The sequence below is a fragment of the Triticum urartu genome, chromosome 3A (genome assembly GCF_056163025.1).
Source record: "Triticum urartu cultivar PI428250 chromosome 3A, HENAU_Tu73, whole genome shotgun sequence".
NCBI lineage: Eukaryota > Viridiplantae > Streptophyta > Magnoliopsida > Poales > Poaceae > Triticum > Triticum urartu.
In genome coordinates this window covers 38,238,724-38,265,101 of record NC_141875.1, presented here as the reverse complement: position 1 = coordinate 38,265,101, position 26,378 = coordinate 38,238,724, and the positions used below count along the sequence as shown (strand labels likewise).

General features: G+C 47.1%; 1 protein-coding gene across 1 annotated transcript; it reads right to left on the bottom strand.

The window, feature by feature from the left end:
* Positions 1 to 430: 430 nt before the first annotated feature.
* LOC125526415 (E3 ubiquitin-protein ligase SINA-like 10) lies at positions 431 to 1,996 on the bottom strand. The gene is made up of 2 exons (XM_048691130.2): positions 1,720 to 1,996; positions 431 to 1,287 (listed from the first exon to the last, which is right to left on the bottom strand). Exons 1-2 carry the CDS (start codon positions 1,867 to 1,869, stop codon positions 610 to 612), a joined length of 828 nt encoding a protein of 275 aa, XP_048547087.2. The 5' UTR covers positions 1,870 to 1,996; the 3' UTR covers positions 431 to 609.
* Between the last annotated feature and the right edge of the window lie 24,382 nt (positions 1,997 to 26,378).

The window sequence follows — 26,378 nt, the reverse complement described above, 5'->3', positions numbered from 1 at the left end:
TTGCTTTATCTAATTGACATAGAATAAACAGACCTTTTTATGAATCAAAACAATTTGATCACTTTAAGCAACCAACCTAGTGGCTCGCGCATTAGGTTAAACCCACCAGCATCAGAACTTCCCTAACGATCCAGCAGCCTTCCCATTCAATTATCTTCAAAGCATGTCCCCGTAAAATTAGACCGCCATGGCTAATTCTTTGCTGCACTTTGGAAGAAGTGGATTTGGCTATCTCCTGAGTTGCAGCTGGGCTGGGTTTAGGGTTTGCAAAATGGCCATGTAATCATTGTTTGGAATCGGGACGCCTCGGTCGATTTTCGCTATCAAATCTATTTCTAGATCAGACCTAAAGACGGCTTGACACAAGTTCAAGTGCTGGTAAAACAAAACATGGTGCGCATGTCATGCATATTTTGCTGGAACAATCGAGTTCAACAATATATTTCCGTGCTCCATCTCAATGATCTGAAGCAATTTTTTTTCCAAGAATACAAACATAATGCTCAGTAATCGAATACAAACAGACAAAAATAACACTAGTGCCTTCTCCAAAGCTGAGAGATTCAGAAGTATAGGCACTTGCCAAACCCAATCACCCGCACATGGGGCCTACTGTGGCGTGAGTTCCATACTCACCAGGACCGTGTCACTTGTACCAGCGCCTGGAAGCATCGCCTTGGGCACAAGGAATAGGAAGCAGTCATCGGGAAACCCATCATACAGGTTAGTGTTCCTTGTGTGAAACTCTGTAGCCTGGGAGTAGCCCGTCTCAGCCGACGACAATGACAGATTGCACTTGAACTTGGATCCAGTTGTAATGTGGGGCTGGACGCAGCAGACCGCGATGCCAAGGCCGAGGGACTCTGTCTTCATGTAGACAATGAAGAGGTGTCCATCCTCACCCACAAGAATGGTTGGTTCTGGAAGATCGCCGTTAACATTGAAGCTGATGAGGATCCCGAACCCCTTGTTGTACGAAACTTTTGTGGAGTCCAGCTTGTGCTTGCTTGAGAAATGCTCCAAGAGCGTTGCGGTTGGTCCGCTGAAGCTGCAGTCGGCTATGGGGCAGAAGCATGGCGCCTGCGGGCAAACTTCCTCATGCTCTTCTTTTTGGTAGTATTTTATCCTTGCAGTGCATCCATTATTGGGGCAAGCAACTTTGAGGGATTCAATCATATTTTCTAGCCCGCGGCAGCGCCTGTAGACTGTTGTTTCGCAGCAGTAGCAGCACTTGCCTGGGAGCTTGTCCTGGCAGGACGAACAGATGGTATGACGACCCGTAGAGCACTGAGGAAACAGAAAGAACAAATCAGTGCATGCGATATGAATCAGTAAATATGCTAATTGAAAAATGCACCGATCTGTTTTTGTCAGCCATTTGGCTTGTGCGCGCATCTCATGTGATGTTTTTTCTGATTCTTCAGAGGTGTAAACCTTGACTTGCAATTTTGCAACCACCAAATTACAGTCCAAAAACATACAATCTGGTAATCACCATATCCGATTCTAATTAACTAAACAATTTTTGGAAAATCACTTCAGTTTGCGGACAAGATTAGCTACTATAATAATAATCGAATCTAATAATGAAGGAATTTCGAAATATTATAAGACACCCGGATAGTTCTTCAGATCCCTTGATGCATGCTATCGTCTCTGAGGAGCTACTAGGGCTTGAGTTGTACGAACAGAGATCAAATCAAACAGAGGGGATGTTACCTGGGAAATGGGAGGGCGCAGGGGGTCGCAGCAGACGGCGCAGTGGAGGATGTCAAGGTCGTCCATGGTGAAGACGGGGGCCGCAGCCGCGACCTTCCTCCTCTTTCCGTCGCCGCCCTCATCTTTCTCCCTTTCCTGCCGCTTTCCCATCGCTTCCTCCACTCCTTCGATCGGCCGACGGGGAGCCCAGCCGCCGGATCGCAGAAGCAGAGGTTTCTCGTTGCTAGGCCGGAAGCGAGCCGCCTCTCTCGGTCCTGTGATGGTGTCTCCCTGGCGGCCGCCACCCTATTTATTCAGTTCTGTAGGCGGGAGCCAAAAGGAGAAGGAAACACGTTGTAGGCGGGAGCCGAAAGGAGAAGGAAACACGAGATAGATCAGATGCGCGCGTTGTAGGCGGGAGCCGAAAATAGAAAGAAACACGAGCAACGGCCCAAATAGAAGACGCGCACACACTAACAGCTTATTTTTGTTGTTCTTTCTGCCGATCATACTTCTTTTAGAAGACAAATGAACATGCGTCTTGCAGCTTGACTTGTTTATATTCCAGCAACTAAAGAAAATTGTAACTGATGAAACTGAACTTTTTAACGTTAAAGTTTCTGTGTAGCTCAGGCTACGTGGAACCTCTTATCCTCAACCCTTCAGCCTTGCTTTGACACCTTTTTAACAGAAGCAACTATGCCTGACGCAACTGAAAGTTTCAGAAACTTTTGACAGCAACTGTTAACTAACATTGCCAGGCCGATCATCCACAGGGCGACATCCTCAGTGTCGGCAGTGATCGCGAGCGCGAAGCCCAAGAGGTTGCCTATGACACACACCAGTAGATGCATCAACGAGGATGTTGCCTCTCTTGACATTCTTGTGTATCTAGGGAGGATCGGTGTAGTTGTGCAGGTAATTGAGCCTGCGTTCCACGTCCAGCACGAACCGCACGTGCTGGCTCCACCGAGCACCCCGCCGCCATGGATGTGCAGCTACTCGCTGAGCGCGCCGTTCTCGGTGAATTTGACATCACTCGGTGGCTCGATGCTCACCTCGACGGCAGCGCCCAGGTCGCCGGGCACGCCCTTCATGGTCGTCCTGTTCGTTATCGGCGGGTACGCCGCCAACTCAATCCATTTCATACCTCGGTCGATGGTCAACTACATGGTCAAGTACAAGGGCTGTCCAAGTACGACGCTGTGGACATGGACGGAGACACAAAGGTGGCGTGCTTCCTGCGTGTCATGATGCATCTCTGCCTCGACAAGGAGCATTGACCACGAGCTCATGCTAGGGGGCCGGGGGAAGGAAATAATGGGCGATGGCGTCGGCGGCAGTTCTCGCTCTGCTCAGTAGGACCGGGCGAAATCCTGATCGGACCGGTAGTGTTTTCGGGACGAATTATATAGACTGGACTGGTCCAATAGACCAGCGGGCTCGGACCATTCGGTCCGGTCCTTAGCGGTCCACGAGCGAGCCGGTACGTCCACCTTGAGTAGCAACCAAGCTCGACGGGAAGCAAGACGCCTCTCTCGGTCCTGTGTGTTGGAATTTCGCCCACAGGATCGATCATATGAAATCACGATAAAGGCGCGCACAAGAAACTTTGATAGTCAAAGGCACGTGTCGTGCCTCTCTTTCTCTTTATTTCTTTTCTTGTTTTCTGTCTTCTCGGTGTTACAACTTCACGACCAGGCTGTGTATATATAACAGCCAACCTAGCCGACCTAAACGCAACTGCAAGACCTACACGGCAAGTGCAACATCTTGGCGGACACTTAATCCTAAACTGATTACTACTAGGACTCTGCCTCAACTAGACACGTTACATTGAACCGACTTGGACTACTACCTCACGTGTACATAGCCAAGTACTAATCCTAACCGTTCAAGACTAGTACTACTGCCACACATCACGTGCATGCATAGAAACTCATCTACTCAAGATTACAGCTAACAATCTCTCCCTAATCTTGACACTATGTCTCTGTGCTTCTTCTGATCTTGGCTTGTTGATGATCCGCCCCTTGTCGACTCATCTGCTCGCACCACGACAAGTCAAATTGCCGGCTAGATTAATCACATCAAGAGATCACAAAAAACACACACGCGAAAAACTTTTGCCAAAGGCACGTGTCGTGCCTTTCTTTTTTCTCTTTATTTCTTTTCTGTTTTTCTCCACGGTGTTACAATAAACTCACGCCAACCCTGTGTATATATATACACACGCAGCTGATAAACGCCATGGCTAGCAGACCTAGCCGAAAACCTAAACACACTTCGACTCGGCCACGTACAACTACGCCTACATGACACGGACTCAACGTGCAAGCCGACTCCAACTTAAACTACTGGTAGGACTCCTAATCTCAGCCTAAACTAATCACTTGTGTCCTAACCAAACACGACCCAGCCAACTCGTACATGCACACACTAATACAAACCTAACAATCAAGATTATGCTAACACTGTGATGGTGTCTCCCTGACGGCCACCACCCTATTTATTCAGTCTTCTGTCTGGCGTTGTAAGCGGGAGCCAAAAGGAGAAGGAAACACGTTGTAGGCGGGAGCCGAAAGGAGAAGGAAACACGAGATAGATCAGATGCGCGCGTTGTTGGCGGGAGCCGAAAATAGAAAGAAACACGAGCAACGGCCCAAATAGAAGACGCGCACACACTACTACGAAACACCTGCTAAAAGCTTATTTTGTTATCCTAAAAAAAAGCTTATTTTGTTGTTTTTTCTTCCGATCATACTTCTTTTACAGGTTTATTTTTTCAGCCCCAACTCAAACTCACACGAGGTAGAAGAAAATGAACAGGAGACTTGCAGCTTGGCTTATTTATATTCCACTAACTGAAGAAAATCCTAACTGACGAACTGAACTCTTTAACTGCAGCAACTATGCCTAACGAAACTGATTTTTTCAGAAACTTTGACAGCAGCTATTAACTGACATTGCCGGGTCATCCACAGGGCGTCGTCCTCAGCCTCGGTGGTGATCGCCACTCGTCCTCATCAAGGAGGATGTTGCTGTTCTTGAGATTCTTGTGTATCTAGGGAGGGTCGGTGTGGTTGTGTAGGTAGTTGAGCCCGCCTTCCACGTCCAACGCGAACTGCACGTGCTGGCTCCACCAAGCACGCCGCCGCCGTGGATGTGCAGCTACTCGCTGAGCGCGCCGTTCTCGGCGAATTCGACATCACTCGATGCTCGATGCTCACCTCGACTGCAGCGCCCACGTCGCCGGGCACGTCCTTCACGATCGTCTTGTTCGTTATGGGCGGGTACACCGCCAACTCAATCCATTTCATGCCGCGGTGGATGGTAAAGTACATCGGCTCCAAATACGATGCCGTGGACATGGACGACGACACGAAGGTGTCGTGCTTCCTGCGTGTCATGATGGGCGACGGCGCCAATGGCAGTTCCCGGTCTGCTCGGTAGGACCGGGCGAAATCCTGACCGGACCGGTAGTGTATTCGGGCCGAATTATACAGACGGGACCGACCCAATATACCAGCGGGCAGGGACCGTTCGGTCCGGTCCTTAGCGGGCCACGAGCGAGCCGGTATGTCCACCCTGAGTAGCAACCAAGCTCGACAGGGGGCGGCGGTCGATGTCCTGTTTAAGGAAGGAATCCTCGAGGATTTGAATGGTGGTGGCAGATGAGAGTCACAGGAAGCATATAGCGCCTCACATGCGGGAGAGATCACTGAGAAATTCTTGGTTGTGAATCTAAGGGAGACGAATATGAGGACACCACCATCGAGGAGGATTTGAAGGAGTTAGAGAAAGATTCTAACTTATGGCGCTCGCTAGGGTTCATACTACCAGAATGTTCAGCCACGCCATGTTCTTTGGAGGGATGAGATCCGCTTGGAACTTGACGCGGGAAGTGGAATTTCGGGATACGAAGGATAATCTAGTCTTCATACAACTATAATGCCTTGTTGATTTTGGAGGGTGTGATGATGGATGGCAGGCCCCTCCATATTTCATAGTGTTGGACTTGAAAGAGAAATAGACGACGGGTGACATCACAAGTGAGTAACAAAAGGAAGGAAAAGGTGGACTGAGTGGATATGAACAATCAGTGAAGGGACAATTTGTTTGAATCAAGGTCCACGTGACTTTGGATGTTTGCAAGTCATTGACAAGGTGTGCAAGATAACACCCAAAAAAGGATTCACTTTAACTTTAAACATGATAAGATGCTAGTGTTCCGTGTCGTGTGTTGAATGGTGAGTTACGTTCAGGAAGAGCACGTGAACAAACTTCAAGAACAGAAGGATTTGATATACCCACTCACATTAATCGTGCAGGAATTTTGTAGGGAGGAGCAATAATGGATGTATCGGGGGTAGTGGAAGAGGATGAAGGACTGGAGGTGGAGGGCGGGGGTGCGATATGCATGAAGGAGTGGGGACGTGGAAGCTTTTCCCCAAAAGAGTATGATAGGCAGGAAAAGTATCTTAGGAGCTCAACATCGAAGCCATGTATGTCTGATTCGAAGTTGGCTCTCTCAGCATCTAATGGGAGTAGACTGTAGTTGGATAAGAAAATGCGAGGAGTAGTGGGGTACTGATGCTCACGGATAAGCCACGTTATGTAAAACGGGACATGGAGGTGACATAACATGAAGATGGTGGGGATACTGCCTCGCAAGAATCAAAGAGGTTGAAGAAAGGAGATGTGTAACGGGTGGAATAAGACTTGGAGAAGTCAGTGGGCTCCCCTGAGGAGCACCATCAAGCCTAATGGGTACCTTAAGCTGGAACTGTTGGGAGCTCATGCGACCCTGAACAGTGCAAGATCAAGCAGGGACCATGTCTTCTTGTCGGAGACAAGGCAGGAGAAAGAACTGTGATAATCTAAGGTGGATGACAGGGCTTCGCCATTGTTTTGCAATGAATGGAAGTGAGAAGTAGGCGAAATTGCCATATTTTGGATGTTAACGTGCAACCCAATACTTTTAATGTGAAACATATCAATGTGCCGATAAAAAGGAAACACTAAAGAGTGCGAAATGCTATTGGAGTTTGGCGTATGGGTGAACTGAGAGCACAAGATACACATGAAATGTGTATGTTGCTAAGACGAATGAAGCCTAACACGATTAAGTTGTGGAACATGATTGGTGATTTTAATGGTTCCACCACAGTCGAAAGATCACTCACGCTCTATGAGCTCTGAAAGACTAATGATGGACTTCAAATAAGTACTCTCACATTATGATCTCCACGACTTGGACTCTAAGGGACTACAATGGACATACGGTCGGGGACAATAATGTGAGAGTTTTCCTCAAATAGTTGGTGGCCAACCCAGCATGGTCTCAACATTTTGAGCAGGCTATGGTGACACACTATCTTACTCCTAGTTTCATATGCCTTTGCTACTAGAACCAGAGACGTCGAGAGCAGCGATAAAGATGCCAAAGACGAGAAGATTTGAAGCGCACTAGGAAAGGGAGGCAAACCTGGGTAGATTAATTCTACATACATGTGAGCAAGAACCCATATCACACAATTTAGGAGACGTCTATGTGAACTTCAAGGACACAATGAAGAAACTTCCGAAAATGGAGTGTTTTCAAGATTGCTGATGTGAAGAAATAAATAGAGAGGGTGCGTTGTTAGCTAAAAATCAGCGGATGCAAGGGATGTTTGATACCATTGAGCAAATAAATATGGTGATCACAAAAACTTGAGGACCTACTGCATTGGGAGGGAAAAAAGTGGAGGCAAAGGTTGGGGATCACATCGCTGAAAGAATGTGATTGCAATACTCGTTGTTGAGTATTATAATTATTTAGGGAATATATATGATAGTGTAGGATTTATTCTTCCTTGCCTTGTACTCCAAGAAGGTCATGTACTCATTATATATATGCCCACAATACTCAAGCAATACAACCTCAAAGCCACCAATATCATCTCTATTCCTCTTACACTCGCTACATTCACTAAAAGGCATCGTGGATGAAAAAAAATTGAAAAATGAAAAATAGATTATGGCAGTTGTATAGTACTCCCTCCGTTCCATAATATAATGCATATAGATTTTTGAAAAGTCAACTTTGACCAAGATTACAGAAAAACTATTTATATCATAAACTTGACCAAAAATATAATATATAAAATTACATCTTACGATGAATCTAATGATATATGTTTAGCATTCTAGATGTAAATGTTTTTCTCCACAAACTTGATCAAAGTTTATGAGGTTTGACCTTTAAAAAACTCTATATGCACTACATTATGAAACGGAGGGAGTATCTGTAGAAGAGATGCAAGATATATCGAGAAAGTGTTTTCAGGAGAAATATAAGCGAGATGATGGTATTAACCCGAGCACCCTACGAGCGATATTTCATCAAAATATCACGACACCCATAGATGAGGAATTCACAAAGCCATTTACATACGAAGGGACCGATGACGAACTTTTCCAAATTGGCCCTAGTACCATAAAAACGAGCTTTGGCGGCGGTTTTGATACATGACCTCATTCATTTTCTCATTCTGCATTTTACCTATCATCGCTAATTTGTTCCATACTGAACAACTTGGAATATTATATCATTCCAAGCAGTTACAATTCAGAAATACCTCCATTTCTTTGTCTTGGAGTTTATTCTCACGCGGTAACCAACTGTACAAATGAAATTCACATAAAACGCGCGCATACACATCGTCATTCATTTGTACAAGTCTAATACATCTTGTAATACATGCATATAAGCTCAATAATTCATAGCCATGTACAGAAGTTCTATATAGTTCACAACAAACATAAGAATATACATCGTGTTGAGTATCCTACCCAACTCGTCTTTTCATGTCACCTTTTCATACTAATCGTTGCACGACAAGTATCATAGATCACCTGTATGATACACAAAATAGGTCACAAAATTAATGCAACATATTGATCGTTTAATTAAATGTTTGTAGTTTACTAGTAGAAAAGGGGGCTTTGGTTCAGGCCGGGTCAGCCCATTAGTCCCGGTTCAGTCTAGAACCGGGACCCATGGGGGCATTGGTCCCAGTTCGTGAGCCCAGGGGGCCGGCCGGGCCACGTGGGCCATTGGTCCCGGTTCAGTCTAGAACCGGGACCCATGGGGGCATTGGTCCCGGTTCGTGAGCCCAGGGGGCCGGCCGGGCCACGTGGGCCATTGGTCCCGGTTCGTCTGGACCTTTTGGTCCCGGTTGGTGGCACGAACCGGGACCAATGCGCCTGGCTCCTGGCCCACCGTCATTGGTCCCGGTTGGTGGCTTGAACCGAGACTACAGGCTGCCCTTTAGTCCCGGTTCATGCCACGAACCGGGACCAATGAGGTGCCTATATATACCCCTCGCCCGCGAGCAGGGCACTCCAGTGCTCTGTTTTTCTCTGGCCGGCGAGGGGAGGGCTTTGTGGTGCTCTAGCTCACCTCCTATGCACATGAGGTGTTCGATGAAATGCCCGAGCCACACTAGTTAAGCTTTCTCCTCTCGAAGCTAGACCTCAAAGCTCCATTTTCCTCGAGATTTGTCTAGGTTTAGCGGCCCGCCACGTCCCATTCCCGTCTTCACCGCCGGCGATCGCCCGCGCCGATCTCATCGCCGGCACAACCGTGGTGAGCCTCTTGTTCTTATCTTCTTTATGAAAGAAAAAAAAATTCTTGCTTTAGATAGATACTTGTCTAATTTTCTTACTATTTTATTGCTTGTATTATATAGTGCGATGGTTTTGGTATATGTCCCCATCGGCCCTCGTCCTGTCTATGATTCTGATGTGGTATATATTATCTTTATAACTATTGGTTCATTTATTGTTTATGAAAAATATGCCGACCAACATGACATAGATTTTATTTATCTAGGAGGTATGTGAACCGGAAATTCCAACCGACGCTATTGTCGAGAGGTTAAATTTAGTTGAAGAAGAAAACAATTTCTTGAAGGAAAAAATAAAAAAAATTGAGGAGGAGAAGATGATATTGGAGTTGCATGTTGCGGATGTCATCGATGATCACAAGATCAAGATGGATGCAATGCGCTTGAAGATTAGAAAGATTAGAAAATATGCCATTCATACCGAGGCTTGGTGTCATTATACCGTTGGATCAATTGTTACCTTGGTTGCGATTATGATCACATTTGTTTTCGCATTGAAATGTTTTACATAGTTTCAATGTATGGTTTAATTAATTAGATGCTCTGGAGAGCTATATGTTGTTAGATGAGAACTATGTATGTACTTTGGTTTTAATGTGATGATGAACTTCTATTAATTTGGTCACTTAATTATCTATTCATGGTGTTCTTTAATGGTTTTTAACACACTTAATTAAATTATATATAATGCACGTAGATGAACCGGCAATGGATGTACGATGACAGACACACCTCCGAGTACATTAAGGGCGTGCATGATTTTCTCGAAGTGGCTGAGGCAAACAAGCAGAATGGTTTTATGTGTTGTCCATGCCCTAAATGTGGGAATACGAAGTCTTACTCTGACCGGAAAATCCTTCACACCCACCTGCTTTACAATGGTTTCATGCCACACTATAATGTTTGGACGAGGCACGGGGAAATAGGGGTTATGATGGAAGACGACGAAGAAGAAGAGGACGATGACAACTATGTGCCCCCTGAATACGGTGATGCTGCAACGGGGGAAGCTGCTGAAGATCAAGAGGAACCAGACGATGTGCCCAATGATGCTGCAACGGGTGAAGCTGCTGAAGATCAAGAGGAACCAGACGATGTGCCCGATGATGATGATCTCCGCCGGGTCATTGTCGATGCAAGGACTCAATGCAAAAGTCGAAAGGAGAAGCTGAAGTTCCATCGCATGTTAGAGGATCACAAAAAAGGGTTGTACCCCAATTGCGAAGATGGCAACACAAAGCTCGGTACCGTACTGGAATTGCTACAGTGGAAGGCAGAGAATGCTGTGCCTAACAAAGGATTTGAGAAGCTACTGAAAATATTGAAGAAGAAGCTTCCAAAGGATAACGAATTGCCCGACAGTACATACGCAGCAAAGAACGTCGTATGCCCTCTAGGATTGGAGGTGTAGAAGATACATGCATGCCCTAATGACTGCATCCTCTACCGCGGTGCACACAAGGATCTGAACGCATGCCCAGTATGCGGTGCATTGCGGTATAAGATCAGACGAGATGACCCTGGTGATGTTGATGGCGAGCCCCCCAGGAAGAGGGTTCTTGCGAAGGTGATGTGGTATGCTCCTATAATACCACGGTTGAAACGTCTGTTCAGAAACGGAGAGCATGCCAACTTGATGCGATGGCACAATGAGGACCGTAAGAAAGACGGGAAGTTGAGAGCACCCGCTGATGGGTCGCAGTGGAGAAAAATCGAGAGAAAGTACTGGGTTGAGTTTGCAAGTGACCCAAGGAACGTATGGTTTGCTTTAAGCACGGATGTCATTAATCCTTTAGGGGATCAGAGCAGCAATCACAACACCTGGCCCATGACTCTATGTATGTATAACCTTCCTCCTTGGATGTGCATGAAGCGGAAGTTCATTATGACGCCAGTTCTCATCCAAGGCCCTAAGCAACCCGGCAACGACATTGATGTGTACCTAAGGCCATTAGTTGAAGAACTTTTACAGCTGTGGAATGGAAACGGTGTACGTACGTGGGATGAGCACAAACAGGAGGAATTTAACCTAAAGGCGTTGCTGTTCGTGACCATCAACGATTGGCCCGCTCTCAGTAACCTTTCAGGACAGACAAACAAGGGATAACACGCATGCACACACTGTTTAGATGACACTGAAAGTATATACATGGACAAATGCAGGAAGAATGTGTACCTGGGCCATCGTCGATTTCTTCCGGCCAACCATCAATGTCGAAAGAAAGGCAAGCATTTCAGAGGCGAGGCAGATCACCGGAAGAAGCCCGCCATGCGTACCGGTGATCACGTACTTGCTATGGTCAATTATTTACACGTAATCTTTGGAAAGGGTCCCGGCCGACTAGCTGTTCCGAATGACGCTGAGGGACACGCACCCATGTGGAAGAAGAAATCTATATTTTGGGACCTACCCTAATGGAAAGAGCTGGAGGTCCGCTCTTCAATCGACGTGATGCACGTGACGAAGAACCTTTGCGTGAACCTACTAGGCTTCTTGGGCGTGTATGGGAAGACAAAAGATACACCTGAGGCACGGGAGGACCTGCAACGTTTACATGAAAAAGACAGCATGCCTCCGAAGCAGTATGAAGGTCCTGCTAGCTACGCTCTTACGAAAGAAGAGAAAGAAATCTTCTTTGAATGCCTGCTCAGTATGAAGGTCCCGACTGGATTCTCGTCGAATATAAAGGGAATAATAAATATGCCAGAGAAAAAGTTCCAGAACCTAAAGTCTCATGACTGCCACGTGATTATGACGCAACGGCTTCCGGTTGCATTGAGGGGGCTTCTACCGGAAAACGTCCCATTAGCCATTGTGAAGCTATGTGCATTCCTCAATGCAATCTCTCAGAAGGTGATCGATCCAGAAATCATACCAAGGCTAAGGAGTGATGTAGCGCAATGTCTTGTCAGTTTCGAGCTGGTGTTCCCACCATCCTTCTTCAATATCATAACGCACGTCCTAGTTCATCTAGTCGACGAGATTGTCATTCTGGGGACCGTATTTCTACACAATATGTTCCCCTTTGAGAGGTTCATGGGAGTCCTAAAGAAATATGTCCATAACTGTGCTAGGCCAGAAGGAAGCATCTCCATAGGCCATCAAACAGAGGATGTCCTCGGGTTTTGTGTTGACTTCATTCCCTCCCTAAATCGCGGTATGAGGGGAGACTGACTGGAAAAGGCACGCTTGGAGGGGACTCAATATTATGCAGGGACGGATATTCTTGGTCTCAAGCACACTACACAGTTCTATAGAACTCTACCTTGATGACCCCGTATGTCGATGAACACAAGAACAGTCTACGCTCCAAACACCCGGAGCAGTGCGACGACTGGATTACATGTGAACACATCAGGACTTTCAGCAGTTGGTTGGAAACACGTCTCAGAGGTGACAACACTGTTTGTGATGAGCTGTACTTGTTGTCCAGGGGACCATCTTTGACTATATTGATTTACAAAGGATACGAGATAAATGGGAATACATTTTACACGATTGACCAAGATCAAAAGAGCACCAACCAAAACAGCGGTGTCCGCTTTGATGCAGCAACCGAGAGAGGAAAGGACACATATTATGGTTACATAGTGGACATATGGGAACTTGACTACGGACATGTTTTTAAGGTCCCTTTGTTTAAGTGCAAATGGGTCAATCTGTCAGGAGGCGGGGTACAGGTAGACCCACTGTACGGAATGACAACAGTGGATCTGAAAAATCTTGGGTACACTGACGAACCGTTCATCCTAGCCGATGATGTGGCACAGGTTAACTATGTGAAGGACATGTCTACCAGACCGAGAAAAAGAAAAGATAAGGAAGTGAATACATCATACGATGATCCAAAGCGCCACATAGTTCTTTCAGGAAAAAGGGACATCGTGGGAGTGGAGGGCAAGACAGACATGTCTGAAGATTATGAAAAGTTTCATGAAATTCCTCCCTTCAAACTCAAGGCTGACTCAAGCATCCTGATAAACGATGAAGATTATCCATGGTTACGGCGCAATAAGAAAATGACACAAGCGAAGAAAAAGTGAAGACTTTCTCCCGCAACTATTATGATGATACCATGCCAACTTTGTAACAGACGAGTATGATACCATTGTTCGTTTTGTACATGCACATGCTATGTGGGTGAAATTATGATACCATGCCAACTTTCAACTTTTTCAGAGTTCATTTGAAATGCTTTAATGTCTTATGGTTCGGCCCTCGTAATACCATTAATCCCGGTTCGCTCCTTGTCAACTATGTTCTCACCAAGAACTCTCAAGAGGGCAGCCACATGGGCCATTGGTCCCGGTTCGTCTGGACCTTTTGGTCCCGGTTCCACGCACGAACCGGGACCAATGCGCCTCGCCCCTGGCCCATGACCATTACTCCCGGTTTGTGCCACAAACCGGGACTAAAGGGTTGGTCCTCGTTGCGGTCAGAGTTTAGTCCCACCTCGCCAACCGAAGGGCGCTCACACCGGTTTATAAGCCCGTCCCTCTCTGCCTTGTTGAGCTCCTCTCAAAGTGAAAATAGATGCCCTTATACAGGGAATTTGACCTAAATTCATAGTGAATTTCTCTGAAATTCATAGAAATTTATTATGAATTTAGGTTGAATTCTCTCTATAGGCGCATCTATGCTCATTTTTTAGTAAAGTTAATCACAAACTTGTGATTCACACAAATTTCAAAGAATTCAAAGTTCAACTATTCAAATTTGAAAACTAATGGCACTAACAGAAAGTTTATATTTTTTCTAAAACTAATGGCACTAATAGAAAGTTTATAATTTTGCTGACCTAAAAGCAAAAAGAATAAAAAATTAAAGCAAAAAACAAAAGAAAATAAATAATGCAAAAAACAAAACAAAAAAACTGGAAAAAACTATTTTATAGTAAAGTTAATCACAAACTTGTGATTCACACAAATTTCAAAGAATTCAAATTTTAACTATTCAAATTTGAAAACTAATGGCACTAACAGAAAGTTTACAATTTTTCTAAAACTAATGGCACTAAAAGAAAGTTTATAATTTTGCTGACCTAAAAGCAAAAAGAATTAAAAATTAAAACAGAATACAAAAGAAAATAAATAATGCAAAAAACAAAACAAAAAAAATGAAAAAAAAACTATTTTTATAGTAAAGTTCATCACAAACTTGTGATTCACACAAATTTCAAAGAATTCAAATTTTAACTATTCAAATTTGAAAACTAATGGCACTAATAGAAAGTTTATAATTTTTCTGACCTAAAAGCAAAAAGAATTAAAAAATAAAGAAAAAAACAAAAGAAAATAAATAATGCAAAAAAACTGCCACCTATTGGGCCACCACGGCCTGAATACGACTAGAAGCCCAACCTGGGCCAGGATTCAGGCCCGCAGAAGGCCCAATAGGCCCACAGACAGCACAGTGTGAGATTAGGCCCGTAAGCCTGCATTTGAGAGGAGCTCGAGAGGGCAGCCGCAGTGAGGCTTATAAACCACTCCGAGCCCTTCTCAACTAGCGAGGTGGGACTAAACTTTTGGCCGCGGGCAGCGCAAGGCCTTTGGTCCCGGTTGGTGGCACCAACCGGGACTAAAGGGGGGCATTGGTCCCGATTCGTGGCACCAACCGGTACCAATGCCCACCTTTAGTCCCGGTTGGTGCCACCAACCGGGACCAAAGACTGCCGCTTCCCGCCCTTTGGGCTGCCGAAAACTGACCTTTGGTCCCGGTTGGTGGCACCAACCGGGACTAAAGGGTGGCATTGGTCCCGGTTGCTGCCACGAACCGGGACTAATGCGAGGACTATATAACAAACACTTGTGAAAATTTCAGTTTTCATCGCCCAGTTGCCGCCCCGATGCCGCCAGGCTGCCCCGACGCCGTCCGCCGCCCCCGTCGTCGCTGTCGCCCGCGCCCTCGCCGTCGCCATCGCCCGCGTCCTCACCGTCGCCCGCGTCCTCACCGTCGCCCGTGTCCTCACCGTCACCACTGCCCCCTCTGTCCCGACGTCTCCGCCACTCCCCCGTGCCACTGCTCGCCTCGGCGCCACCCGCCGCGATGCCGCCCTCTGTGAGCACGGCGCGCCCCTGCCGGCCCCGCCGCCGCCACCGTGCTTTAATTTTATTTATATGCTATTTTTACATGTTTTCAGATGTTTTTAGATTTTCATATATATATATATATGTATGTATTTTTTAGATATATGTATTTCTTATGTATGTTCATATATGTATGTATGTATTTTTTTACATGTTTTTTGTATGTATGTATGTATTTTTTCAATTGTAATATGCATGGTGTTTTAAAAATACATTAATTTTAGTACATTGATGTTTTCTGATTTAGTACATTAATTTTAGGTTAGTTTCATTTTTAGAAAAGTTTTATATATTTAGGAAGAAGGAAGAGAAGGAAGAAGGAAGAAGAAGAATTTTTTTTATATATGCAAAAGTTACATTTTTAGAAAAGTTTTATATATCTAGCTAGAAAGAAGGAAGAAGAAGAAAAAGAAGGAGAGGAAAAAGGAAAATAAGAAGAGGAAGAAAGGAGAAGAAGAGGAGAGGAAGAAGAGGAGAAATAAATAAGAAGAGGAAAAAAGAAGAAAAAGAAGAGGAGAAGAAGAAAGGAATAGAGGAGAAGAAGAAAAAATAGAAAAATATTCTATTTTTTCTTCTTGTCTTCTATTCCTTTCTTCTTCTCCTCTTTTCTTTCTTCTTTTTTTTCTTCGATCTTCTCCTCTATTCCTTTCTTCTTCTCCTCTTTTTATTTCTTCTTCGTTTTCTTATGTTTTATTGGGTCTGTCCCCGTCGATATACCCCTCCCGATAACTTCAACATGAGGGGGGGTCGATATATCCCCTCCCCAATAATATTATTTTCCCATGTACGTATGTCGTCGTTGTCGATATAACCCCCTCCCGATAACTTCAACATGTGGGGGGGGGGGGTCGATATACCCCCTCCGCGATAATATTATTTCCCGTGTATGTATGTCGTCATTGTCAACATTACCCCCTTCCGGATAACTTCAACATGAGGGGTGGTCGATATATATACCCCCTCTCGATTGTGATAACTTATACCGCGGGAGCACCCCCCGACCCTCTCGCTCGACCAAAACTCTCGAGGACACCCAAACCCTAGAAAAAAACGATGTCGGTCTCCTACCCCCTCCCGTCGCGCCCCTACCCGACAAACTCTCTCGAGGCCACCCCAAACCCTTGAAGCGTTGTCGAGGCCACCCCAAACCCTAGAGAAGAAGCGTCGAGGCCACTAATATGATTCCTTATTGTGATTAGCTAGCTAGTTCTACGTTTGCCACTAATATATCCATCTGTCATGTTTGAGTAATAATTGCCATGTTGTAAATATTTGTAGAAACTATGGACACCCCCCGAGACGAAGCAACAATAGTGGTGTTGGGGGACATAATCGCACAAGGAAGTGATGTCGTCTTCTCGTTTCTCAACGACACCGATGGTCTGGAAGGACAGGGCGAAAAAGCAGGCTATGATTATGATGGCTCCTTTGACCCAATGCCGGTGCAAGAAGGAGACCGTGATGACGGCTCCGGTGACCCAATGACGCTGCAAGAAGGAGACCGTGATGACGGCTCCGGTGATCGAACCGAGTCCGGCCAGGTATATATATTAGTTAAGCCTGTGCTGACTAGCTAATTGATGCATTCATTGTTTTTGTATGTACGCATATTAATTAACTCTCGTCTTTCTTCTTTTTTCTAGCCCTCCGGATCGAGCACAACTTCGGTAAAGAGACGAGGCCCGAACAAAAAGTTGCGCTCAGATGAAAGGTTTGAGATCACAGCAATCGCGCGCGACGGCCAACTGATTGAACCCATCTGGACAAAAGATGCATTTTCTACTCAGTGCGGGGTTCTTGTTAGGGACAAGATCCCGATCAGCATCCACCAACGGTATAAGCCTAAGAACGAAGACCCAGAGGTGTCTTATGTCAATGATATGCAGAAAGATGATCTTTGGACTGAGCTGAAGTCAAATTTCACCCTACCGCCAGAGGAGGATCCGAAGAAGCCAGTTAAAGAGCAATTAATTAAGTCTTTTGCTCTTAAGAAGATGGCAGACCTATTCAGGAGGTGGAAGAATGAGCTGAAAAGGTTTGTTGACAAAGAAGAGACACCAGAATTCATCGGCAAATATGAGAAGATCAGAGATCACTGGCCCGCATTGTGGCCCACAAGACATCGGAAAAGAGTAAGAAGATGTCGGCGACAAACAAGCAAAATGCTGCGAAGAAGAAGCTTCTCCATCGCACGGGGTCAGGTGGCTACCTCAAAGCCCGGTCTAAGTGGGCCAAGGCTGAGAATGATCTGCTTGATAAAGGGATCGAACCAGAGACAATGAACTGGCCAGACCGTAGCTTCGGGGCTGGCGGAACCTTGGACCCTGTATCAGGGAAGTGCCTTTGGACGGACGAGCAAATGAAAATACCAGTCAAGAGGCTTCGGCACTATATCGATGCAGCGCAGCAAGGGACGTTCGTTCCAGACAAAGAGAACGACGAGTTCACAATGGCCCTCGGGAATCCTGAGCACCCTGGACGGACACGAGGCATGCCAGGCTCCGTTCCGTGGAAGGCAGGTTTTCCGGACGCAGGCAGTTACAAATGCCAGGAGAGGAGGAAAAAAGTGGAGCAGACCCAAATTCAGATGCTGCACGAAAGGGTTCAAGCGCTAGAGGAACGAGAAGTAGCTCGCAGCAAGCGACCTGCCGAAACTACCCCCGAAGCTACCCTGCCATCTCAGCGGAGAAGCAGTGTGGCTTCCACCGAGCTGCTTCAGCTGGAGCATGTCTTGACGGCTCCTGCCAGTTACCCCGTGGATGCTATCACGGAGTCTCAACATTGCCACCTTATGACGCAATGGCAGAACTTCAAAGTCAAGGCGGCTGTCGCCTCTGTTTGACCTCCTGAACCCGGCGCAACTTTTCACTGTCGTCCGATTCCAGAAGGATATGCTAGGGTGATGATGGACGAAATAACGGAGGGATTTGAGGACCTCCATCTTGACCACCCTACCATTGAAGGGGAGACTCGGCTGGGTTCTGCTCTGAAGACTACATGCCTATGGCGGAAGGAGCTCATCAACTTTCTAAACTGGACGCCTCCGCCTCCTCCTCCTCCTCCGGCGAGTCAGGGCACTCCGCCTCCTCCACCGCCTCCTCCTCCGGCGAGTGACGATCAGGGCACTCCGCCTCCTTCTCCGGCGTGTGTCGGCACTCTGCCTCCTTCTCCGCCTGCGCCGGCACGCCCAAGCAGCCAGCCTCCTCCTTCTCCGCCTCGTCAGCAAGGGCGGAAGAGACCCGCTGCCGCTCTGGCTGCTCCGGTGCGTTGTAGTCCTTCTCCTCCGCCTCGTAAGCAAGGAAAGAAGACAGCCACAGCCGCACCGTCTGCTCTGCCGATGTCTAGCAGTACAGCCAGAGGCGGAAGGCAATATAGATTCGGTCCTTCTCTGAAGACTCCAGAGAAGTTACTGTCGGTGTCAAAGCCGGCGGATCTCGGGTAGGGGGTCCCGAACTGTGCGTCTAGGCCGGATGGTAACAGGAGGCAAGGGACACGAAGTTTTACCCAGGTTCGGGCCCTCTCGATGGAGGTAAAACCCTACGTCCTGCTTGATTAATATTGATGATATGGGTAGTACAAGAGTAGATCTACCACGAGATCGGAGAGGCTAAACCCTAGAAGCTAGCCTATGGTATGATTGTTGTTGTCTATGTTGTCCTACGGACTAAAACCCTCCGGTTTATATAGACACCGGAGAGGGTTAGGGTTACACAAAGTCGGTTACAATGGTAGGAGATCTGCATATCCGTATCGCCAAGCTTGCCTTCCACGCCAAGGAAAGTCCCTTCCGGACACGGGACGAAGTCTTCAATCTTGTATCTTCATAGTCCAGGAGTCCGGCTGAAGGTATAGTCCGGCCATCCAGACACCCCCTAATCCAGGACTCCCTCAGTAGCCCCTGAACCAGGCTTCAATGACGACGAGTCCAGCGCGCAGATTGTCTTCGACATTGCAAGGCGGGTTCCTCCTCCATGTACTTCATAGAAGATTTTGAACACAAAGATAGTGTCCGGCTCTGCAAAATAAGTTTCCACATATTGCCATAGAGAGAATAACATTTACACAAATCTAATCTGCTGACGCATTCCGTAGTGTGACACACCACGGCCAAGCCTTTATCCATGTCGTTTCATTATCCCACCTCAGCGCGTCATGCGAGGCGGTTTCCTTGGCACGTCTTGTTAAAGCAGAGATCGTGTCCCCTTATTCCGGGATTCTCATCAATACGGGTGTGGGTAACCCAACCGCTTCTAGGACTCCTAGATTATAGGCAAGTCCAAACGGACATGGAGAGGACGCTTGATATTCACCCTCTTTATAAAGGGACAAGGCTTTTATTTTTCCCTCCCGTGCTCAATCGAATCCTTCTCCCACCTCAAGCTCAAGCGCCCAAAGTTCAGGTCAGGTGCTCCGAACCTGCAGTCATGTCCGGATCTAGCCTTCAAGGCCGATGGGTACCTTCCTCCGTCACGGAAGAAGACATCAAAAAATTGAGGGAGGCCAGATATCTGACCGCCGAGATTTTGCATCGGCTGCCTCCCTGAGGGCAGGCCGTCCCCACCCCTGAACCCAACGAGAACGTCGTGTTCGTCTCCCACTTCCTCTGAGGTCTAGGCCTTGCTCTGGATCCTTTCGTCAGGGGCATGATGTTTTATTACGGGCTAGACTTCCAGGATCTAGCTACAGACTCCTTTCTTCATATCACGACATTTATTGTTGTGTGTGAGGCCTTCCTCCGGGTTACCCCTCACTTTGGCCTATGGCTCAAGACCTTTGAAGTGAAGCCGAAGATGATCGAGGGGCAACATGCAGCGTGTGGAGGTTCCTCAATACGCAAGATGACGGGAGCTCCGTGGCCCAAAGGTCCCATCCCAGAGGTGTCTGAATTGTGGCAATAGGAGTGGTTCTACATCACGGCTCCTAGAAGTGCCAAGTGGGTGGCCGCCCCTGTTTTCCGCTCGGGCCCTCCACCACAACTGATGTCATGGATCAGCAGAGGTCTGAGCTGGGGTCCAGCCAAGGACGTGCCTATACTGCAAAGCCGCATTCGAGATCTCTTCAATGGAGATTTCAGTTTGGTTGCGGTAATACAAGTTATGCTGGTTCGTCAAGTCCAGCCTTGCAAACGCCGGCCTCTTCGCCTATGGGAGTTCAATCCCGAGGGACCGCGTGTCATTCAAAATTTTCTCGGCCTGACGCACGAGGAGATGTACAAGTCATTCTTCGGACCTCAGGTGAAGTGTCCGGAAATCACCGAGGATGTGGGCCTGAGTAGTAACCGCGCCGCCGAACAGGTAAGGCGTCTTCCGGCCGAACATACTATCTCTCCTTTGTTACAAAGTTATTTCTGAGAGTTCGCTTTTTGACCAGGATTGGCTAACAAAGGCGAAGTTGATTCGGTGTTCGGCCCCCCCTTCCCGAGGGTTTGGAAAATCCGGTATTGGAAAAGATGCTCCAGACCGCACCTTGCCCGGAGCCCTTGAAGGAAGATATTGTAGAGGATAATGCGGGCGGACGCGGGCCCCCAACGCTGCCCATTCTAGCCGAGGGAGTGTGACACCCCAAAAATTTGGCCTTGTTTTAATGAATTAAAATTTTGCCAGGAATTAAAACTTTGAATTTCTGAGCTCCATTTTGATTTTTTTTAAATCATTTCCTTCCCTGTTATGATGAGTTTTTCCCAAGGAGAAAACTTTTCAAATATGTTATTGGACTTGTTTAACCTCTCAAGAAAAAACTTTTCTTTTATCAGTATAACTAATTAAATAATTAAGTTGCTGGATCTTTACTTTCTTGAAAATGGTTTTTCAAGGTTAAATGGCCATATTTGAACTACAACCATTTGATAAATTCACTTAAAATTTCAACCAAAATTTGGAGATGTCATGTGATGTTTCTTAATCCCTTTTGTACAAAAACATCTTTATTTTATGAAATATTTTGAGCTCTACACCCATTTTTCTTCTCCGGTCCAGTGGGCAATTTTGCACTACAACCCATTTAAATAATTCTTTCTAGCCTCCACAAAAATTATGGGATGATGGTAATAGCCTATGATTCAACTTCATGCAAAAACCTAGTGCTGTTCTTTGAAAAATTTGAGTGAATCAACCTCATTTTCATTCTGGACCAACTTGATGGTTTGTACAGCAACCATATTTTTGCTTGCTCTTTAACCCTTGATTCTTTCTCCTACTTGTAGTCCTCCATGTTAAACCCTTAAGTCCAGGAGCATGCACCCTTTGGATCATTTTTGGTTCATGAAATAATGTCATTTATTTCCTGTACAGAATTGAAATTCTGCTAAACTTGCACTAACAAGTTTCTACTTTTGGCAAACTAACCTCACCACCCTCTTGTACATCTAAAGAGACCCCAACCTGGAAGTTTTGGCCACCCCAAGAGTTGCCTAGGTGCATGTGGCATTCTATCGAGCACCCTGTAGGCATGACCAGTTTTGACATGAGTTTTCGCATTTCACTGTGAGCTTGCACCTCTGATCAAACTAGCATGTCCACTAGACTCCCAGTTGCTCCTAACCTCGATCTGGTAAACCCCAACCTCACCTGCGACCTGTAGCATGCCGCGGCATTGTGTCGAACATCTCCCGTGCGTGCACTGGACGCGCCCAGAGCGCGCGTATTGCACGATGCCGCGCCCGAGCCGACACGCTGGCCCCCCTGGCTTTGGCCCACACGGCAGCACCTCGCCACGCACTCCCCGCCTCGCAGCATCGGGCCAAACCACCCTGACACGCTACAGCGCCGCCGCCAGGGCATTCTTGGCGGCACTCCGGCGTCCGCAGTGGCTCCAGCCACGGGCAGCGCCGCCCAAACCCCTCCCGCTCGCCACCTGGCCCCTGGAGCAGCGCGAGCTAATCGGCAGCCGTGTCCTCTAGCACTCGCCGCCGCCACGATGCCCTGCTGCTACAGAACGTCGGTTCGCCGGAAGCTTATCCACGGCCGCCGCGGAACCGCCTTGCCTCGCTTATAAATGGACACCCCGGGCCGTTCCCGCACACTGGCAACCTCAGGCCACCCCAATGACGCTTCCCCAGCTCGCCAATCGACCCAGGAGAGCTTTCTTCCCCATCTCTCGTAACTCCTGCCGCCGCCACTGCCCCGGCCATTCCGGCACCACCAGGGCCTCCCCCTCTCCATTCTCTTCGCCAGAAACTTCCTCATCCTCCCGTGAACCCATCCCCCTACTCAATTTTGATCGGGAACCACCGTAGCCCCAAATCCATCTTGCTCCCGAAGCTTCCCTCCGCCGTGGAGCTCGCCGCCGGCGATATCCTCCACCTCCGACGACCCTACGACAACCGGAGTAACCACCTCGGCCCCCTGAATCCACTTGTGGCCTCAGCTTTCCGAACGGAGCCGCCGTTCGCCGGCGACGATCGCGGTTGCCTCGCCTCCGTTCGGGCAGAGGAAGAGGAGGGAGGGATAGACTGGTCAAACCTGACCAGTGGGGCCTCTGGACCCACTGTCAGCGACCCCGTGCCTGTCCACGTGGGATTAAGTGAAGGCGTATTTTCCCCAGTACGTTTTCCCCGCTCCGAAAGCGTATTCACCTCCGAAATGTTTTCTTTTCTGTTTTATTTTAAATAACAGATTTTGACCACAACTTTGACTGGCTATAACTTTTTAAATATAACTCCAAATGAGTTGATTCTTTTTCCTACCTTCCTCAAATTTGGTCTAGTTTATTTTAAGATTTATTTGAAAATTTTCCAACCAACTTTTTTGTACTGTTTTTGAAATGTGTGTTAATTCAAATATATTTTAAATAGGATTTTTGGAGAGAGAGAAGAAACTTTCAAAAGTTTTGGAGAGCACCTCACCCCTCCACAACTTAAAGGCAAGCATTCTGAACCCTGGCATAATGTTTTTGGTGTGTTATTTGACACATTTATAACACCACCTTACTTCGAAGGACTTGTTATTTCATGTGACATGATCATTTGCATGGAAGCATGTTAGTGATTTCCTCGCTGTTGGAAATGAATATAATTGTGATGGTAATCATCCTCATGTGCCTTGCATGCATGCCGGAAAGGAATCCGGGAAAGCCTCGGCCTTGGGTAGGCGTGAGCTTGTCGCCGGTCCCCGTCGGGACGGTTAAGTCCGGTATGGCATGGTAAGGTATATTGAGTGGTGTTTTTGTTGATTGAAATATATTTGTTTACATGTCATGCAGGGAACTTATAAACCTCCTGAGTCGACCGTAGACCGAGTCTTGTTTCCAGTAACCCCCATACTTGCTATGTACTACCACTTGTCCCTGCCGCAGGTAGGGTATGGTTCAGTAAGTCGTCAACCCCTTTCAAGCACACACCGTACAGAGAGGCCATGGTGGAAGATATCGGTTGTAGCCGGTAGGCATGCCACCTGGTCCGGGGGCATGGGTGTTTCCGGTTGGGACCGAGAGGGGAGGCCACCCCTTAGAGCGCGCGATATAAATTTGATCCCATGCTACGCGAGGTTGTAGCCTCCCCACTTAGAGTTTTGCTTAACAAGTGTCGTGGGTGATTCCAGACACCGATGAGTTAAGCTGGTGTGTGCAAGTTAGGCGTGTTTTCAACAAAAAGGCCGTAGACGGAATTAGTCCCGATGGACTAAAGGAATCCGTTACTCGTGGGTAAAGAGTACACCCTCTGCAGAGATTAAAACCTATTCGAATAGCCGTGTCCATGGTTAAGGATTACAGTCTGGGATGGGTCAAGTGTTGGTCTTAGTGTCGGTCTTCGGAGGAGAGATTGTTACACCAAAGCTTGGACCGTGACTTGTGACTTGTGAAGATTATGATTATTATCTTGTGATGGACTAACCCGTTGCATTATTTATATTATCGAGTATCCCTGGACGGTTCTACCTCCTGGTTATTCATTGTGATTATTTATCTTGTAAGCCCTTTATGTGGTGTCGCTCAGACGCCCGACTGTGGCATTTCTTTTAAAGCCCTTTATGTGGTGTCGCTCAGACGCCCGACTGTGGCATTTCTTTTAAAGCCCTTTATGTGGTGTCGCTCAGACGCCCGACTGTGGCATTTCTTTTAAAGCCCTTTATGTGGTGTCGCTCAGACGCCCGACTGTGGCATTTTCTTTTAAAGCCCTTTATGTGGTGTCGCTTAGACGCCCGACTGTGGCATTTCTTTTAAAGCCCTTTATGTGGTGTCGCTTAGACGCCCGACTATGGCATTTCTTTTAAAGCCCTTTATGTGGTGTCGCTCAGACGCCCGACTGTGGCATTTCTTTTAAAGCCCTTTATGTGGTGTCGCTCAGACGCCTGACTGTGGCATTTCTTTTAAAGCCCTTTATGTGGTGTCGCTCAGACGCCCGACTGTGGCATTTCTTTTAAAGCCCTTTATGTGGTGTCACTCAGACGCCCGACTGTGGCATTTCTTTTAAGCCCTTTATGTGGTGTCGCTTAGACGCCCGACTATGGCATTTCTTTTTAAGCCCTTTATGTGGTGTCGCTCAGACGCCCGACTGTGGCATTTCTTTTAAAGCCCTTTATGTGGTGTCGCTCAGACGCCCGACTGTGGCATTCCTTTTAAAGCCCTTTATGTGGTGTCGCTTAGACGCCCGACTGTGGCATTTCTTTTAAAGCCCTTTATGTGGTGTCGCTAAGACGCCCGACTGTGGCATTTTATTCCCTCCCTTTTATTGCTTACTCATGTTGCATATAAATAACCTGCTTGCATGCATAAAAGATATTTTATTTGTGACTAACGATGTGATCATAAAATTTGTCCGTGCATGATTATCAATTATATTATACCTGTGTTCTTAATGTTTGCGAGTACATTCAAAGTACTCACTGGCTTGTCCCTGGCTATTGTCTTGGCCAGATTTCTGCACGGAGAGGAGCATTGCGGTGACAGGCCCGGAAACTAAGCAACAGTGATAGCAGCCTCGCGAAGATAGGAGTTAACCTGGTCAGCTGTTCCCGTGGTAAATGGAGTCCCATAGACACTGATGTCTCACAAACCGCTTCCGCCATCAACCACTAGAAACCCAATTGTTGTACTCACAGGCCAGAAGGGTCTTGTACTACATATTTTGTATTTTTCTTGAGATTTCTATATCAAGTTTGGAGCCTCATCAGCTAACAGTAATCCTGGGGCTGATGAGCACGATGGTCTTTTCTGGAAATTTATGTCTGGAAAACCCGGTCGTGACAGACTTGGTATCAGAGCCAGGCTGACCATTGGCTAATCCTATCTTAGCCAGGTCGATAAACCTAAGTAAACCAGCCCACCAGACTTTGACCAAACCCAGTCAAGCTTGCCTAGCAAGATAGCCACACCATGACCCGACACCTTTTTGGCAGTCGGTGCCCAACCTATCAACCTAACCTGTCACTCATGCGCCAGTGACCGGGCCCTAAATAGTCCTTTCTCGCAAGCGTGCGAAGGAAGACTCCATCCCCTTTTTCCTATAAAAAAGGGCACGCTAGCCCCAACACAGCACAGCACAGCCTCTACCCCAAACCGAGCCACAATGCCTGGCCCTGTCGTGCACAACGAGACCACAGCAACCAACCTTGGAGGCTTTGTGACCATACTCGCAAACCTCACCCGTCGTGCCTATGCGTTAGAAGAGCCCCCAGAATATGTTGTGTACCAAGGACCCATGAGCGGTGAGAGCCGTCAATTCTGGGCCACTGTGCACATTTATGGTAGGGGTCTAGAGCCCGAGCGCCCCTACAGGTTCACCGGAAGGACAACTTCCTTTGAGCTTCAAGCCATCCAACTAGCTGCTCGAGAGGCTATAGTTCATCTCCGACACTTGTCGCCCAGAGTTAACTGTCGCTCGTTCCACTACTACCCCAGACGTGAAGGGTATGGTAGACCACCCCAAGTTGCCAACGGAGATCACGAGACGGATCCTGCATTGTTGCACCTAGTGCGCTATGT

What these genes read in the sequence shown, in the direction of transcription:
- LOC125526415 (XM_048691130.2), bottom strand. Translation starts at nt 1,869, where the DNA reads ATGGGAAAGCGGCAGGAAAGGGAGAAAGATGAGGGCGGCGACGGAAAG. An exon ending in TGCGCCCTCCCATTTCCCAG is followed by an intron (nt 1,288 to 1,719) that starts GTAACATCCCCT and finishes CTGTTTCCTCAG; the next exon opens with TGCTCTACGGGTCGTCATAC.